Source organism: Sparus aurata, chromosome 21 (assembly GCF_900880675.1).
Source record: "Sparus aurata chromosome 21, fSpaAur1.1, whole genome shotgun sequence".
NCBI lineage: Eukaryota > Metazoa > Chordata > Actinopteri > Spariformes > Sparidae > Sparus > Sparus aurata.
The window spans coordinates 21,983,585-22,001,822 of record NC_044207.1 but is presented as its reverse complement, the minus strand read 5'-3'; the positions used below and the strand labels follow the sequence as shown (position 1 = coordinate 22,001,822).

The following is an 18,238-nucleotide window of genomic DNA, read 5'->3' as shown; positions in this document are numbered from 1 at the left end:
CTGCACATTACAATACAAACATTACAGTCACACAGCTGGTCTCCAGTTTTGATCCAACGCCTCTTGACACGGTAAACTGTGTAAAAACAAGATGGCAGACAACTTCCTTCATCTACAACAAGACTGTGTTTCTTCTTTCTTTAACCCAGAATAAAGAAAGTTAAACACATGCTGTAATTCATCATGATTCATCTGAGTAATCCCAGTGATGATTGCGACACACATTTTTTTTTTTTAAAGCAGAATGAAATGACATCTCCCCCCCCAAAAAACTGATCTTCCCACACAGGCGAAGTTGAGTGCAGGAGTGTTTCACAAACACGGAGCAAGGTGTGGTTTCTGTCCAAAAGCAGCCAGCTTCCGTCTATTCACAGCAGTGCCATTATCTGCGCAACAGGAGACGGGGAGGGGAGAGAGAGCTCTGTCCTCTGTGTGGACAGCAGAGCGGAGCAGAGAGGAGAGGAGAGGACGGCAAAACTTTTCTTATTTGTTATTCCCCCCAAAAAACGCTAAACATGAGTATGTACGGCTCAAACCCGAAACTATACTCCATGGGCCCGAGGAGTAACTCGCGACCGGATTTGACGAGCGCTAGCTTTCGAGGTGAGGTGTTCGCCGGTGGGAACGGCTTCCAGGACTTCCAGGACGGCGGAGGGTACACCCACACCACCTTCACCCGGAGCTCCATGCACGGCGGGGGGCTCGGGACGATGAAAGTCAGCGGCGGCGGCGGCGGAGGTGGAGGTGGAATGAGGTGAGACGTTTGAGGGCACCTGTTGCTTTTCAAGTTAGCTATTTAAAAACGTAGCCTGTAACAAAAAGGTGACGTAGAGAAATTAACTTACTAAAACAAACAAATTAATGTGTATTTTGAGGAATGTTATCTCCATGTGGGAATGTTTTTTTTTTTTAAAGTTTTTATTTGCTTGTAAACGCCACTGCGAAGTTAGTTAGTTGGCCCAACGAAACAGAAAGTGGATGAATGCGCGTCTGGGCAATTTGTACATAAATAAACTCTTCTGAATGGATCCCCCACCTCCACTAGCTGTGTATCTTAGTAACCCTCAGTTGTAAATCCAGCTATCACTCTTGCCCAATATAATGAATAACAAAAGGAATATTTTGCACACACACCCCTTGAATCCCCTCCCTCCCCTTCCCTGTCATGCATCATGATGTCAGTGTCCAATGTTGTAATAGTTGTGTCTGTGTCAGAGCTTTTCCACAGAATGGGTTTTTTTAAAAAAAAAATAGTATTTCAAAAGACTTTCCCACTAAATGCTTTACTCATGAAGAGCAAAGTGTAAACCATGTGGGATTTGATTCAAGTGGAGATTAAAGAGACAAATTCTTAAGTGACTCTCTCTTTTTAAAAAAAACAATGAATGAGTGTTGCATAATATCAATGTATCATTTATTTTTGCAGGATAATTCCTCATCAGAAAAACAACGTAGTGCTTTCTTTTGCTGTTCATTGTTGATCTGTTGCTCATTCAAAAAAGTTGGACCTAATTTCCATCAAGTTTACGAGCATTTGCACAGTTTAGTAACCTATCAACTATATTAACAGCATCCAGTCCAATTGGTTTCTTATTTAAAGCTCCCCCACACCAAAAGAAATCCCCTGGCTGTCAGCTGATGACATGCTTTGTTTAATATTTCTCAGTAATCCTGGCTGTGTAGAAGTAAGTGCTAATAAAATCAAGTGTTTTGTATTTTTGTATCTATTCATGGTGATTTTGTTTTCTTTTTCACAAGTTCTTTTCCTAAAAATGTTCTGTTATTTTTTTTTTCTCTCATGTAGTGTGCAGGCTATCCATCAGAAAGCCATGTTCCTGATGAGCCAGTGTCAAGATTACCTGCAGCGTGCAAAAATGGTGCTCCACGGTGTAAGTAAAGTCATCGCACCAATCTCAAGTGTTTGCCTTCCCTTCTTATGGGCAGAACGGGAAGATAACCCATTCGGTTACACATTTATAACATTTCTTGATGATGAGGCTGTTTCGAATATTTTCCTTGGATTTCACTTCCTTAAAACGCAGACAATATCGTCAGCGCAGTATAATATCGACAGGGGGCTAAAACGCTGTGTCTGTGCTGTGTTTTTTTTATAGGGGGGTCCAGCGACGGAGGCGGAGACGATGCTGGTCATGGCTTCGGAGAGCATGGATCAGATGAAGCTCTGTGGCAGAGAGCTGCAGCAGATGCGCGTCCCTAATGACATCTTCCAAAAGTAAGACAGGGTGCAGTGTGTGTGTGTGCGTGTATACTCATTTGAGTAACCATGCCCACAACTTCAAGGTAGTCGGCGTTAAATGGGTAAAACATGGCAACATCAGAGCAACATCTGATTTATTTTTAAAGCTGAACCATACCTTATATAAAGAAAGCCTTAGATATTATTCCCAGTCATGTGTATTAGCTCTTTGAAGTCAGTGAGTGTGCCACTGGAAGATTCACTTAGTATTTTTTCCTTTTTGTTCAATTTCCACAGTGTAGAGCAGCTCCAGCACATGCACAGCGGTCTGCAGCAGCAACTACTCGGCGGTAAGACCATAAGACGGAACAGAGGCAGCGTGGGCTCCCTCGACGGGGGGAGGGCCTTCAACGACGCCATGGGCTGGATCACTCAACAGAAGGTGAGCCCTTGATTTCCTAAGAGCCATTTGAAGGTTTGACATGCAGGATTCTCACTAGAAGACGTGTGGGGCGGTGTCTGAGTGTTTGTGATGCTTCTGGGTGTAGCTGATTCTGGGGATAGTCTAATTGATCGAGACTCATTTCTCGGGAGCCAAATACTGCCCAACCCTACCCAACCCAACCCTACCCAACCCTACCCAACCCAAACCACAGCGGTAATATCTGAAGATCTGGAAAATGAGTCTAAACAACAACTGTCTTCCTCGACAACACCTTAAGGAAACAAATATGGATTACACTGTTCTAATCAATATCAGATTCTTTTTCCCACAGTGTGGTAATTGCGCGTGGAGTCAAAAGTGAAATCTTAGTTCCTCGGTTACCGGCAAAGCTCCTCCCACGTGTTCGAACGAAAATCGTTACTCATTCGATTTCTTTTTTTATTTACAATGAACTTGTAATGACTAATTTTTTTTTGTGCAACCGGGAAAGGATGTGTTACCTGCATCACTCTGCTCGTCTGACGCATTCTGGGACTTCTTTATTAAAACCCTGAGAAATACCCGCACCTGCGTGTGTGTGCATGCCTGTGCAGGGGGGTGCATAAGCGAGCACTGTTTTCTTTTTTTTTTTCCCTTTTTTTTTTTTTTAACAAGAGGGGAGGGAAAGGGGAGGAGGAGAATGAAGGGGGGGATGCACTTTATCCTATCACTTATTCTGACCTCCTGTAACTGAAACCATCTGGACGCGCTGCCTAAACCTGATCCGTGAGCGAAAGGAGGCCAAGAGGCTGAAACAAAGGGAGCCATTTGAGAATGAAGAGAGAGACAGAGAGAGAAAGAGAGAGAGAGAAATAAAAGGGGGAAGCTAAGAGATAGCGAGGGGGGGGGAGCAAGACTGGTACAGTAAATAAAATAAAAAAAAGACGCTGTGGAGGCAGAAAGAAAAGTAGAAGTGAAGGAGTGTGAAATGTGACACTGAGTCGGTTGTTATGGGACGCGACAGTGCAGCAGATCTCTGACATGCTCGTGGGAAAACGCCCTTCTGCTCTCCACTCTCTACTCTCTACCTCCCCGACCCTCCCACTCAACCAAAAGAAAAACACACCCTGTCATTCTGTCACCACTTCAGGCCTCACCCTCTTTGTTGCGTCACTAATTTCCCCCCCCCCGTCATCATATGTAGAAACATCTCTTCACACGGTTTTATGTCTTAATGCTTCAGGTATTGCCACTCCCGATCTTCACCCCATCACCACATTTCTGCCATTTTGTACCTTCTTGTCACTCCGCGCTGCTTTTTAGGGCCGACAGAACATAACATAGCTTTGTTAACCTTTGCTCCCTTCTCGAGACATTTACACGACTGTCTCTCTTAATAGCCTTGTTGTGTTGTGTAGCTTCCAGCGAGGTAACCACGAAGGAGCAAGGAGTGGTGAGAGGACAAAGGAAAAAAAGACAGAGAGAAAAGAATGCGAGTAAAGATCAGGGATTGGCTGAAGTCGTTGTGCTGGCAGAGCTCTTATCAAAGCTGAGGCAGCGGACGAGGGGGGGGAATAGTTGGGATAGTTTCCTGCCTAACAGTGCACTCGGTGCTAATATGCTGACACCTGGAGGACAAAGAGGGGAAGGACATAAAGTTAAAGTTGGGATATAGAAGTGTATCAGCTCAGATTTAGAATTCGGTTGCCTCAAACAACAAAGATGGCACGCTGAATACTGTGGTTTACTGAGTTGATTACTCTGAATATTTTAAAGAGCGTTACTGACGTAGGGATTCAGATTCTCCCAGCGACTACACAATGCTAGGAAGGAAACAGATGTTTACTTTGCAAAAAACAGGTGAAAGAAACGAATATAGCACCCCCATATATGTATATAAACAGAAGATATTTGGTTTTGTTCTTAGAAATGTATGTATATATACAAATGGGTAAAAAAAATTGCTAGCTTTTCAGTTAAAGAATATAAATACAAACATGTGAGAACTGTATAGACACTGCAGTTTGGTTAGGATAGTGAATTCCGATTCATTTTGCAATCATTTATAAGTTTAACCGACTAGTATTTCCAGCGCCGACTTGTAGGTAGCTGATTGACTGATGGTGCTTATACCTAATAAAGTATATGTTCTTTTATAGACAAAAAAAAAATAAAAAATTATATCTGGACCTGGAGTCTGTCAATAAAGATGATAATAATAATATATACTACAGTTCCAGAAAATATGTGGTTTCCCTTCAGTTTGAGGTCGATTTTCTTATTGTTATTTTGTTTTTAGAACTTGTTAAGTTAATAAACTGTGATTCTGCATCTTGCAGCGCATGATCGAGACGGCGCCGTGGGGAGACGACCAGGCCACCATAGAAAAGCAAATCATGAGCCACAACAGAACCCACAGCTCTCTGCAGAGGAGCCAGGAAGTAGACCGTGCCAGAGATGAACTGGTAAGCGGTCTCGGAGTGCTTCATCCTTACTCCTTTAAACTTGGACTAATTTAGCCCAATGTTTGGTCTTTATGTATTATATAGTTGTTAAGGAGGATGAACATCTTGGCATCAAACTTCTGCTCTTTTGTGATGTTGTTTAAAAAACAAACAAAATCTCTTTTTTTTTCAGAGCCAAAAGGGCGACAGGTACAACCTCCAGCTCCTGGAACAAGAATGGGACAGTCTGCAGGTAGAGCCGAACTCTTTTACAAAAAAAAAAAAAAAAAAATGGTTTTGAGCTTCATTGCTCTCATCACTCGTTTTCCTTTGGGTATCAGATGTGTAATTGTGCTTCCTCATCTGTGTCAGAAAATGTCCCACAACCGCACAAGTCAGCTGCGTGAGCTCCAGAGCATCATCGATGAGATCTCCCGATCCATCATGTGGGTGAACGAGAGGGAGGAGGAGGAGCTCATGTTCGACTGGGGAGACAAGAACATCGACGTCTACATCCCCAAGAAGCAAGAGGGCTACTCGGTAAAGCTGAATCTTATACCATTAAAACCTTAGTTACATCTCCACAGTCTAGTCTTTTGCATTACTTATGTTATACTCTCCTGACAGAGAATGATGAGTGACCTGGAGGAGAAGGAGAAAGAGCTGAACAAGCTGAAAGTGAAGTCGGATGGACTCGTAAACAGCAACCATCCGGCCTCAGATAAGATTCAAGTACGTTGTCTTATTCTATGTGGGTGTTTGCCAACCTGAACCACAAATATTCAGTTGCTCTTGTACTGATGAGTCTATGTGGCGACCGCAGGCCTACATGGACACCTTGCAGACCCAGTGGAGCTGGCTTCTCCAGATCACTAAGTGTATAAGCACTCATTTGAAGGAGAATGCTGCCTACAGCCAAGTAAGTCCTGCTCTCGCCCTCATGGAAATACAGCCCTGCATGTTTGCACACGAACGCGAATTAAAGCTTCTTGCTGCCATCTTCAGTTTTTCAAGGAGGCCAATGAAACCTACTCGAAGCTGCAGAAGGAGCACGAGACCATCCGGAGCAAGTTCACCTGCGACAAGAACACCCAACTGGAGAACCTCATTGAACTCCTGAAAAACCTGGAGGTATTTTTAATCTCTTGTTTTGTCTAGGACGCGAGTATTTTCTGATTGTTCGGCTGAGTGACACGGGGTGGCAGCAATTTGCATGTCTGGTGAACGGGTTAGGCCAGTTTAGAGTCTAAGTGGAATAGCTTGCACGGCCCAGGGAGCCAGATGTTACCAATTACAAATGCTTGCGTGTCAGATCTATTAAAATGAAATACAAAATACTGGATGCTACAAAATGATAATATTACATTTTAGCCATTTAGAGTTTTCGATCTTGAAATAATAGTTGCAGGGCAAAGAGGTTCAATTAAAAACACAGATTTTTGCGCGTTGACAGAGAGAGAAGGAGCAAATCGTGGAGAATAAGAGGCAGGTCCAAAGTCTGGTCAACAAATCCAAGTCCATCGTCAGGCTGAAGCCTCGCAACCCTGAGGAGAAGAGCAGCAGCCCCGTCATAGTCAAGGCCTTATGTGACTTTAAGCAAGACCAGGTGGGATGGGAATTCTCTCCCTCACACACACACACACACACACACACACACCGGCACTGACCTCTGATGTGAGTTATTACAGCTGTTACTCAGTTTTTGCTCTCTTCTGCTTTGTGCTTTAGAAAGGAATTTTGTGCGGCAATGAGGGCATCCTGAAGGACAACTCACAGCGCAGCAAGTGGCTCGTGACTGGACCAGGAGGTCTGGACATGATGATCCCATCCGTGTGTCTGCTGATCCCCCCGCCGAACCCGCTCAGCATTGGCCTTGCCACCAAGTAAGAAACACTTGACAATCAGTCTTCCTTTGGTCTTGGTAGTATATATTTTGTTGACATGGCTTAATAGTTGTATGTTAGAACAAAGATATAGTTTCATAAATAGTTAATAGTGGTTAATGGCTTGTGCTGTTCCCCAGGAATGAGCAGTATTATGAAGCCATCATGGGCATCTGGAACCAGCTCTACATCAACATCAGGAGTCTCATCTCTTGGCAGTATTGCCGCAAGGACATCAGTTACATCAACTCCCTCACGCTTAGCATGGTAGGAAATCACGGAGAGTGCAGCAAACTTCAGAATTTTGCTGTTTTCATACCAAGCAAAGCTGGATTTTATTCAGTTTCCATCAGATCTGCAAGAGTTTGTGCATTTTAACTGACCTAAACCCCTCTCCGTTGCCTCGCAGCTGTCCAACATGCGCCCTGATGAGTACCGCAGTATCATCAAAAGACTTGAGACACACTACCAGGAGTTCCTGCGTACCAGCCAAGGTTCTGAGATGTTCGGAGAGGAGGAGAAGAAAACCATCCAGGGCCACTTCGATAAAGCCCAGAGCCACTACGACACTCTGATTATCCAGCTGCCTACCTATGGTGAGTTAAATGGCTTCATACCTAAAATGTCAGGCCACTAAATTTGTAAAATGTTTGCTGGTTTGTCCACTGTAAATTCATTTTCTCTAAACTTTCTACCAGTTTCTACCAATAAAGGGGACGGAGGAGCGAAGCCTGAATCCCCAAAGAAGGAAACTGTCAAGCCTGTGACTACCCCAAAGCCCCCCAAAGTCACAACCAGCTCCACCCTCAGCCTTACCCTGCTCAGCAGCCTGCAGGAGATTCGACGCAGGCTGGAGCTGGCCGAGTCCAGTCTCACCAGCCACCTGCACGTTCCCCTGGGAGAAAACAGTGTGCATGAGTGCTCAGTGCACATCCAGAGAGTGCAGGTATGTAAACTCTCATGAATTGCTCCATCTAATTCAAAACGAGGTTCCAAGGAGGTTCCAAGTTATAAAGAAAACAATTAGAAATTTAGAAAATCATATTTAGTCTCTTACTTGTCGTGCTATTTATCCATCAAGATTATTTTGGTGTGAGTCGCAGAAGGAAGCATGCATTTAGCGTGCATGGCTAGCTAACCAAGCTACATATACGTCACGCACTGTTACGAGCACGAGCCTCTTGTCCATGAGTAGACCACATTTCCATACAGTTAGTGGGTGTACTTCAATAAAGAGGAAATAGTTTCTACATGAATCTACTGACAAGGTCATTTGATTATCTTGAACATCTAGATGAATAAATAGCACTACAGGTAAGAGGATTTGGGGGTGTTCTGCGACTGTAACTCATTGTCACATATTTATGTCCAGGATGTGCACCAAGATTTGGACTCCATTCACGACGAGTACCTGCGACTGAGAGAAAAGATTAAAAAGCAGCTGGAAGGGATAGCACCAGACTCCGAGCAAGCCAGGTTCCTCCAGTCTGAGCTGGAAATCATCAACCTAAAGCTGGGAGGCCTGCAGGGTCTTTACTCAGCCTACATTCAAAGGTACATTGTTCTCGTCCTTTATCACACAATGACTGAGTAAATAATGCACGATATCATGACCGATCGTCAAGTATAATCACTTTTTTGTACTAAAAGTCCAGTGTATTTAATATAACAGCTACGTGTTTCTCTTTGACAGACTGTCAGCCCTGAAGGGTTTGCTCCAGAGTCTTCTCCAGGCCGAAGACATCGTTAAAGTCCACGAGGCCCGGCTCACAGAGAAGGAAACCACCTCTCTGGACCTTAGAGAGGTGGAGGACTATCGCAACACACTGAGGGTTCGAGACACCTTTCCATCTTTCGTTTAAACTGCAGTCTCTTGTCTTGCTTGCAATAGAATATCAAAATGTTGCAGTATTGCTATTTTTACGGAAGTAAAAGAAACTGAATACTTATTCTACAAAAAAGTAGACAATTCCATTTGCTGTTGAAGAGCATGTGACGATTTAGATACACAGGTGAAAATTATGGCTAAATTACCCAGACAGGAACTTATTTTTTTCATTGATTACTTCATAAATCGAGGTGTATTTTTTGTACATTAATGCTTCAAATCATATGATGTATATGTCGCCATAGCACCCAACTCTAAAAAAGACTTTCAATAGTGAACATGAGCAAATATAAATTAATCTTTTATGTGATTCTCTCTTGCAGCTAATGAAGAGCGAACTGGAGCAAAAAAGAGACCTGATGACGGCTCTGGAGTCGGACCTGGCTAAAGCAGTGCACTGGAATGGTCAAGTCTCAGACTCTTTCCACAAGTGTGACGTGGACCTGTCCAAATACTCAGAACTGGTGGGTCAGATGTCCGACCGCTGGCGCCGCATCCAAACCCAGATCGACAGCAGGTAGGATAGTCTGTTCACCTACGCTTCGCTTCAATTGCTTTGCATATTTTTCCATAACTCCGTATTACTCATTGTCTGCAACAACACTAACAAAACAATCCCTTCATCTTTCTCCCACTCTTTCCTCCTCAGAATGTGGGACTTGGAGAAGCAGGAGAAACAGCTGAGACATTATCAGCAGAGCAGCACTTCCCTGGAGCAGTGGATAGACAATGCCAGGAAGCGCCAGGACACCCTTCAGACGGCAAAGCTCAGTGATATCCAGACTCTAATGGATCACCTCAACCAGCAGAAGGCACGTCTTCCATTGTTTACGTCAACATATTATAATCAGTAATAATGTTTTAACTGAACCGGTAAGGATTTCGGATTGAGCATGTCCACCATTGACACTTTCATTGAGATGGTGAGCATTGTTGTAGGTGTGTGTTTTGTTGAATAACCACCTATAATAATGCCATAATAAAGTGATAGGTGTCTTAGCAAAAGCACCAGTGCATTTAATGACCGTCTCTTGCTGATCGCACAGGCCCTTCACACTGAAATTAAAGGAAAGAAGGAGAAAGTAGAGGATGTGCATAAAAACGCAGACAGCTGTGCCGCCTCCATAAAGGTAGGTCCTCAGAGCGCACTGCTGTCATTCATTTTTAAAACATTTTGGTGCAGATAACCAAGTTGATGAGCGCGAGAAACTTAAGTTCACAACAGTAAAGTCCGGGATGTGTCATGTGTTTTTCAGGACTACGAGCTGCAGCTGGCTTCCTACAGTTCAGGCCTGGAAACTCTGCTTAACATTCCCATCAAGAGAACAATGCTGCAGTCCCCCGCGTCTGTGGTCAGACAAGAGGTATGAGTGCCATCTCTCCACTGAGTCACACTTAAACCTATTTTCAGTTAGACATCATTAATGCATGTTAGTTATCATACGGACAAGTATTCATTATCTTCTGTTTCATCAATATTCATTAAACTATTTGCAATTTCCATATTGTACTTCCAGCTCATGTAACTAATTTAAAGGTTAATCCCTTAATTGCACGTTTCATTTAAAGACCTTACTCAGACATCAGTATTCATCCTCTCATTTTTTACTCCAACAGTCGGCTGATCTCCAGTCCCGCTACATAGAGCTACTCACCCGCTCTAGCGACTACTACAAGTTCCTCGGGGAGCTGCTGAAGAACATGGAAGAGCTGAAGGTGAGGATCAGGTTTTTATGATGCCATTTAGAGTTGTGTGTTTCTGTAAGTAAATGATATTGTGTGTCGGATAAACAAAAGAGACATGAGCTAATAGGTTTGTTTAACAATATTAAATGACTGAGGCTGTTTTGGTTTTTGTCATTGCTCTCTTCAGATGAGGAACACCAAGATCGAACTGCTGGAGGAGAAAGTGAGGTGTCTAAAGGAAGAAATCAGGGACGGCAATCTGAAAAACAAGTCGCTGGAGGATGACTTAGCCCGCCTCAAACTGGAGCTCTCTCAATCGAAAGATCAGCTCCTTACTGTGGAGGAAGTGAAGAGAACCTCAGTAATGCAAGTTACTGCGAGCCTGGACAGCACGCACAGCCAGCTTCAAGATCTCAGTGACCAGCTGACGCGCATTAAATACCAGCTGGATGAAGAAAAGAGGAAAAGGAGGTTGGCAGAGGAACGCTACAACAGCCAGCAGGAAGAGTATGAGGCGGCGGTTCGCCGCCGACAGAAGGAACTGGAGGAACTCAACTGGACCAAGATTGACCTGGAAAAGTCAGTGAAGGACAAGGAACGTGAACTGGAGAGGATGAAGATGCTGCTAGATGAGGAAGCGGCACGTCGACGAGCTGCTGAATCAGATATCTCAAAGGTAAGAACACAGTGTACCCAGGAGATTAGTCAACTTAAGCAGACATATGAGACAGAGATCCACGTCACCAAGACCACGATCCTGAAAGCCTCACAACAGAAAGAGGAGGACGCCGCTGACCTGAGACAGCAAGTTGACAGACTGACTGCTGAGAAGAGGGATGTTGAAGAGGAGCTGAGGAGACTGAGGCAGTCCATTTCTCACACAGAAGAGCAGAGACACAGGGCAGAGCAGGAGGTTAGCCAGCAGAGGGCGTCAGTGACGAAAGAGACGAGGTTGCGCAGTGAGTTGGAGGTTCAGCTGAGAAAACTAGAGCAGCAGAGACAAGATGATGAGCTCAAACTAAAGGATGCCACCAAAACAAACCAGGAAAAGACCAGGCAGATCAGCACACTAACATTTAATCTCGAGGAGGAGAGCAAGAAGAGGAGAGCTCTGGAGTTGGAAGTCAGTCACCTGAAGCAGCTCGAGGCAGAGCTGAAGTCAAAGAACACCTCTTATCTGGAGGCAATTAACAAGCTTAAAATGTCCGAGCAGGAGATCCGCATCACCCGGGTAGAACTGGAGAAACAGACCTCTGAGAAAACCAAGGTTGAGCAGGATTCTAACAGGCTGCAGAGCCGTATCCGGGAGCTTCAGTGCTCTCTGAGTGGGATGGAAGCTGAGTTGGAGAAGCAAAAGAAGGCAAACCAGGAGGAGTTCACACGTAGAAAGAGAATGGAAGCAGAGATGGAGAGGATGACACGTACTTGCAAAGAGCACGTCACCACAATCAACACACTGAAGTCTATCCAGGTAGAGGTTTCCACCACTGAAAGGAAGCATGAGCAGGACCTCAGTGCCCTCCAGGAGGCTCTGGACAGGAGCCTGAGGGAGCATAAAGTCACCAAGCAGGAACTGGCATCAGTCACAGCAGAGCTGAGGGCACTCAAGCAGAAACTCCAGCAGGAACAGGGTAAAATCTTTGAGCTCAACCAACGTAATGAGAACCTGTACAAGACCATTGAGGAGAAGAGCCGCCTGCTTAACGACCACACTACAGAGATCGAAAAGCTGAAGACTCTTACGCAGAACCTGACGAAGGAGAGGTTGAGGTTGGAGGAGGAGCTGAGGGCAGTTAGACAGGAGAGGGATAACCTGAAGCTTAGCAAGAGCGCTGTTGATGAAGAGAGTGCAACTCAGATCTCAGCCTTGCATGTCGAGCTTCAGAGTAGCAGCAAGAGGACCGCGGAGCTCCAGGCTCTCATCAGCGACCTGACCAAGGAGAGAGAAAAGCTTAAATTGGAAATAAACAAATTCCAAAAGCAATCAATTGAGGTATTATTGAGTACCCCGAAGGATCGTCTCCACATATATCAACTAATTATTTCTTACTTTTGCATGAATGCTTGTAGGTGCACCCAGACTGATTTTTGTGTTTGCTGAGTCGACGCATGTAATCATTTACTCACAGATGCTTTTGCTTAGAAATGCACTTTGTTCACCCTTTTACTTTGCACATTAAGAGAATGATCCTAACTCATATGATAATAACAATGAATCAATGCATACTAACAGATGTCATGAATACACAACCCCTAATATATATGCATTATCATTATTATTATTATGGTTTAACCAATAATCCAAAAGACATTCAGTTTGATTTTATGATTATTATTATTTATTATTGTTGATGAAGTCGTACAACATTCTGCTAAGTAGAGCCATGTGTCATCCTGTTGATGATTTATTAATTAGAATTGTGGTTACTTGCTCTGTGCATGACTTATTGGCATTTCTCTACAGATGTGACAATGTGTTTTTCTTATCTCTCCCCAGACATCCATGACGGTGCATGAGTTCGAAAGCAAGTACAGTGAGCTGCAGCTGGAGAGGGACGGTTTGCTGTCCAGGCTTAAACTGCTGGAGCAGGACAAGACCCGTTATCAGCGCCTGGAAGAGGAGCTCAACCGCATCAAGCTCACGCTAGAGACTGAGCTCCGCAACAAACAGAGGCTGCAGGATGAGAAGGATTCCATCTACAAGGAGTTCACCTACATGAAGAGCCAGTATGAGGTGAAAGACGGCAAGATCAGGCAGTGTGAATCAGACAGAGACAAGGCAGAGCGGGAGAGGCTCTCCCTGAAGAGTGAGATTGATAGGCTCATGAGAGAGCTGAAGAGTGTAGAGGAGAGGTACAAGAACCGTCTGTCGATCTCTGAAAAGGAGGCATCAGACCTGGCTCACAGGAGAGACGCCCTTGAGAGAGAGATAGAGAGGCTGCGGCAGAAGCCCTGCTCTCTGAACAGGTATACCCAGACAGATGAAAAGGTCCCGACAATCGATCCATCCAAGTTGTTATTCGACGGGGTGCGCCGTAAAGTCACAGCCCACCAGCTTTGTGACTGTGGTATAATCAGTAAGGCCACTCTTGAACAGCTCCTGAAGGGAAAAAAGACGGTGGATGAGGTAGCTGCAGACATCCAACTTCGTCTAAAGGGCACCGGCGTCATTGCTGGCATGATGACAGGTTGTCAAGGTAAAATGCCATTCACTGAAGCCAAACACAAGAAGCTCTTGAGCCCAGAGAGCGCCCTCATGCTCCTGGAAGCTCAGGCAGCAACAGGCTACATAATTGACCCCGCATATAATGAGAGGATGCCTGTGGATACTGCCTGCTCAAGAGGGATTGTAGACACAGAAGACAGAGACACCCTGGCCACAGCTGAAGCAGCTAGCGCAGGCTTCCGAGATCCATACTCCGGCAAAGTGTTATCTGTGGGTCAGGCTTGCAAACAGGGCCGCGTAAACAAAGACACAGCCGTCCGCTTGCTCCAGGCTCAGGAGTCTGCTGGAGGCATACTGGACCCAGTTCTGAGTGTGTTCCTTACAAAAGATCAGGCATTGGATCGCAATCTCATTGATGAGGACCTCTACAGGGCTTTGAACAAAAAACCCGCCTGCTACCTAGATCCGGCGACAGGAGAGAAGACGTGCTACAATGACCTTAGGAAGAGGTGTACAGTAGAACCAGTAGCTGGCTTGCTTCTGCTCCGTGCTCCAGAAAAACCAATTAAAGACATCAAAGTGCAGGGCATACGTGGTGAAGTGTCTATCACAGACCTTATCAATTCTGAACTGCTGGATGAAACTGATCTGCAGAAGTACAAGGACGGCACGCTGACCAGCAGCGAAATTCAAGACAAGCTGAAGTCCTATCTCTATGGCAGCACTTGCATCGCAGGGATCTATGAGGAGGCTTCTGACCGAATACTGCCTTTCTATAAGGCAATGAAGGAAGGGCTGCTCATGAGAGGAACCACCCTGGAGCTTCTTGAGGCCCAAGCTGCCTCGGGCTTCATTGTTGATCCAGTCAACAATATCTTCCTGACAGTTGAAGAGGCCGCAAAGAGAGGCCTGGTAGGAAAAGAGTTTAAGGCCAAGCTGTTGTCTGCAGAGAAGGCAGTAACCGGATACACTGACCCAGCCACAGGAAACACAATCTCCCTCTTCCAGGCTATTGAGAAAGATCTTATTGAGAAAGGCCATGGAATCCGTCTTCTTGAGGCCCAAATTGCCAGTGGTGGGATTATTGACCCCAAAGAGAGCCACCGTATTGATGTTGATGTAGCCCATAGAAGGGGATATTTTGGTAAAGAGATGAATGAGATCCTAACTTACGAGGGAGATGACACAAAAGGATTCTTTGACCCCAATACTAAGGAGAACCTGACATATCTACAGCTGAAGGACAGGTGCATCAAAGATCGCAAAACAGGTCTCATCCTCCTGCCTCTCAGAGACAAGAAGAAGCCCGTGAAGACAGAGGAGAGCCGTACCAATGTCCTTCGCAAGAGGCGGGTCGTGATCGTTGACCCAGACACTGGGAAGGAGATGTCGGTGCGGGAAGCTTACCACCGGGAGCTCATTGATTATGACACATTCCTGGAATTGTCTGAGCAGGAGTGCGAGTGGGAGGAAATAACTATCACGGGGTCCGATGGCTCTGCTCGTTTGGTGATAGTGGACAGGAAAACAGGAACCCAGTATGACATCAAGGACTGCCTGGAGCGTGGTATCATTGACCAGAGCTCTTTGGATCAGTATCGTGCCGGAAAGCTGTCTTTGACCCATTTTGCCGACCAAATTACCGAAAGAAGCAGCAGCACTGAGTTGACCATTGCAGCCAGCAATGTCGATGACATGGTCACCTGCAGCAGCCCCACCCAGCTCGCACCATCCTCTCCCACCGTCCGTAAACGCTTCAGCAGTATTTCTATCACCGTTTCTCCCCCTGACATGTTCGACGACCACAGCCCTGTGGGGGCAATCTTCGACACAGAGACCTTGGAGAAAATAACTATTCCTGAAGCTCTGCGAAGAGGCATAGTCGACACTCTTACTGCACAGAGGCTACTGGAGGCCCAGGCATGCACAGGTGGCATCATCAACCCTGCCACTGGTGAGAGACTGTCGCTGCAGGATGCTGTCCATCAGAGCATCATTGATGAAAGCATGGCCAATAAGCTGAAAGCTGCCCAGAAAGCCTTTGTTGGTTTTGAGGATGTGAAGACTAAACGGAGGATGTCTGCAGCAGAGGCGGTGAAGGAGGCATGGTTGCCTTATGAAGCTGGCAATAGATTTTTGGAGTTCCAGTACCTGACAGGAGGCCTGGTAGAGCCTGGCACTGGGCGTCGCATCACCATCGAAGAGGCGATCCGCAGAGGCTGGTTAGATGGCCAGGGAGCCCAGAAGCTTCAGGACACACGGAACCACCAGAAGTATCTGACCTGTCCCAAGACAAAACTAAGGATCTCCTACAAGGAAGCCATGGATGGCTGCATGGTGGAGGAAAGCAATGGTATGAAGATGCTGCAGGCCTCCTCAATCTCCTCCAAGGGAATCAGCAGCCCTTACAATGTCTCTAACCCAGGATCTCGCTCTGGGTCCAGGGCCGGCTCCCTCGCCGGCTCAAGGAGTGGATCTCGCAGAGGCAGTGTGGACTACTCCTCTAATTACACCTACAGCTACACTTCCAGCTCTGCTACCTATAGCTCCAGCTCTCAGTCTTAAAACACAGCAATCGAAAAAAAATGAAACGACACGAGTTATCACCAGCAGTTACTATGCAGTTTGCTTTTATAATTTTTTATTTTTTTTTCCTGCTACCTTTGAGATTTTGGGAAGTTTGTTTGAGATCTGAATCTAATTTTAAAATCATTTACATATACACAAGTAATACACAAGTGTTTGGATTGTTTGCAGTTTCTGGTGATTTGGTGCTTGAATAACAATACATTTAATGCCGAGTTCAATTAATGCTCTTGTGCTAATGCATAAATATTGAATGGATATATTTCTCATAGCTATTTTAATATAAGGCTTTTGTAGATTTTAACAGATATGCTTGTTGAGCACAGTTTTACCATGCAGATTTATTATTTTTTGTAGTAGTTTTTTGCAGCCTGACTTATATAAATATATATATATAAAAGATTGTTGTTCGTAGAAAATGCTTTTGGTTTGAATTGAAATGCTGACTTGACAAAGTAATGATTAACATGAAAAATTCCCTCCACTACGATGTTATTCTCAAGTGATTGCAAATAAAGTTGTCATAACAATCTTCATTCACTCATTCATTCATTTACTAGCTAGGTATCTGTATTGTGCCTTAAACACTGAAACTGTATGGGCAGAGGCTTTCTTACATTTGTGTGTCACAAGCAGTATCCAGTTATACCTACAGATGGCGCTAATGCTTAAACATGCCTCTCTATCCTGCCAGCCCTCAACAGCACATTTTACATTTTAAAAAACACATTTGTAAACTTTGGTTATAATATAAAATTCTATATAACTACATATGTGAATAAACATGCAGCGATGGAAATATAACAATTTTGAGGTACTTTAGATGAGTATTTTCATTTTATGATACTTTATACTTTCACTACACAGTATTTTGGGGGCAAATAGTACTTTTTACCCTACTGCATTCACTGGAAGTCCCTCTCATTTCTCACACAAACGTGGATGAATCGTTGGATCTCTGTGGAGAGGTGGGAAAAATATTGACTATACATTTGATAGTATACATACAGTACATGTATATTGTTTTGAAGGTGCACTTTGCAGTTTTGAGGAAGAAATCTTAATCAGACGAGAGAGAGAGAGAGATCTTCACTGACAGATTTTTATGTAGTTTTATTGATTTTCATGACAGAATAAACAAACTGACCTTAAAGGCCTCTTTAATAATTCATAGTCCATAGTTTAGTAAATAAGCATGTCCACATTCTTCTTTATAGCTCTACATATTAAATTGTTATTATTTTTATATAACACATGGAAATGAATGACCCAACAATAAGTGTTAATTCTCTTGTGGCTTAAAGGTAATTTGAGCACTGGAGATCGGGAGGTTTTAGTACAGATAGACCTGTCAGCTCTTATGATTATTGATATGTGCATCTGAACATAAAAGACAATTATAAATGAAGTCATTATTCTTGGTTAACAGGGTAATCTCAACTGTACTGTTGCCAATTGGCTTAACACTATACTCTGAATATACACCCAACATAGAAGCCAAAGAATTTCATTTCTAAATTAATTTATCGCCAACTGGACACGAAAACACAGATACAGATAATCGAAAAGATACTGATCGTGGCAATAACAATCAGCCAGGCCGATAACTGATATGCCTAATATGTACGATACCACAAAAAAAGTGGAACACTTTTAAATAGGCTTTTTATAGAGAATTTTGAACATAGAAACCTACAGATAAAGGGCAACAAATATTACATAAAGCCTACACAGAAGTTTAAAAACATATCTGGCAACCATTTAAAATGTCAAAAATCAGAAATTGGTGAACATTATTAGGTTTATTTAGAAGTTTCCGATTCTCTCCAGTTGTTTAGCAGACCTCGAAGGTTTGTTGTTGCTGTTTTACTGCGTCAATCTTTCCTTTTCTTGAGCTTTATAATATTTTTCACCATTACATTTATTTATGGTATTTTTTTGTATTTTGTTATAATTTTGAAAAA

The 18,238-nt window shown here is 44.1% G+C and overlaps 1 protein-coding gene across 2 annotated transcripts; it reads left to right on the top strand.

The window, feature by feature from the left end:
* Positions 1–372: 372 nt before the first annotated feature.
* On the top strand, positions 373–16,810 carry dspa (desmoplakin a). Of its 2 annotated transcripts, none has more exons than XM_030401551.1 (24): positions 373–754; positions 1,805–1,889; positions 2,115–2,233; positions 2,495–2,639; positions 4,961–5,086; positions 5,259–5,318; positions 5,438–5,605; positions 5,693–5,797; positions 5,889–5,984; positions 6,071–6,196; positions 6,519–6,671; positions 6,794–6,948; positions 7,089–7,215; positions 7,358–7,544; positions 7,647–7,894; positions 8,321–8,502; positions 8,642–8,780; positions 9,160–9,353; positions 9,486–9,648; positions 9,883–9,966; positions 10,093–10,200; positions 10,454–10,552; positions 10,710–12,515; positions 13,020–16,810. In XM_030401551.1, the coding sequence occupies exons 1-24, from the start codon at positions 516–518 to the stop codon at positions 16,251–16,253; spliced, it is 8,148 nt and encodes a 2,715-aa protein (XP_030257411.1). In that variant the 5' UTR covers positions 373–515; the 3' UTR covers positions 16,254–16,810. The 2 variants fall into 2 exon arrangements, with proteins under 2 accessions (XP_030257411.1, XP_030257412.1); XM_030401552.1 differs by having other exon boundaries at positions 375–754; positions 10,710–11,198.
* The last annotated feature ends 1,428 nt before the right edge of the window (positions 16,811–18,238 follow it).

What these genes read in the sequence shown, in the direction of transcription:
- dspa (XM_030401551.1), top strand. Translation starts at nt 516, where the DNA reads ATGAGTATGTACGGCTCAAACCCGAAACTATACTCCATGGGCCCGAGG. An exon ending in CCTAATGACATCTTCCAAAA is followed by an intron (nt 2,234 to 2,494) that starts GTAAGACAGGGT and finishes CAATTTCCACAG; the next exon opens with TGTAGAGCAGCTCCAGCACA. An exon ending in AAGAATGGGACAGTCTGCAG is followed by an intron (nt 5,319 to 5,437) that starts GTAGAGCCGAAC and finishes CATCTGTGTCAG; the next exon opens with AAAATGTCCCACAACCGCAC.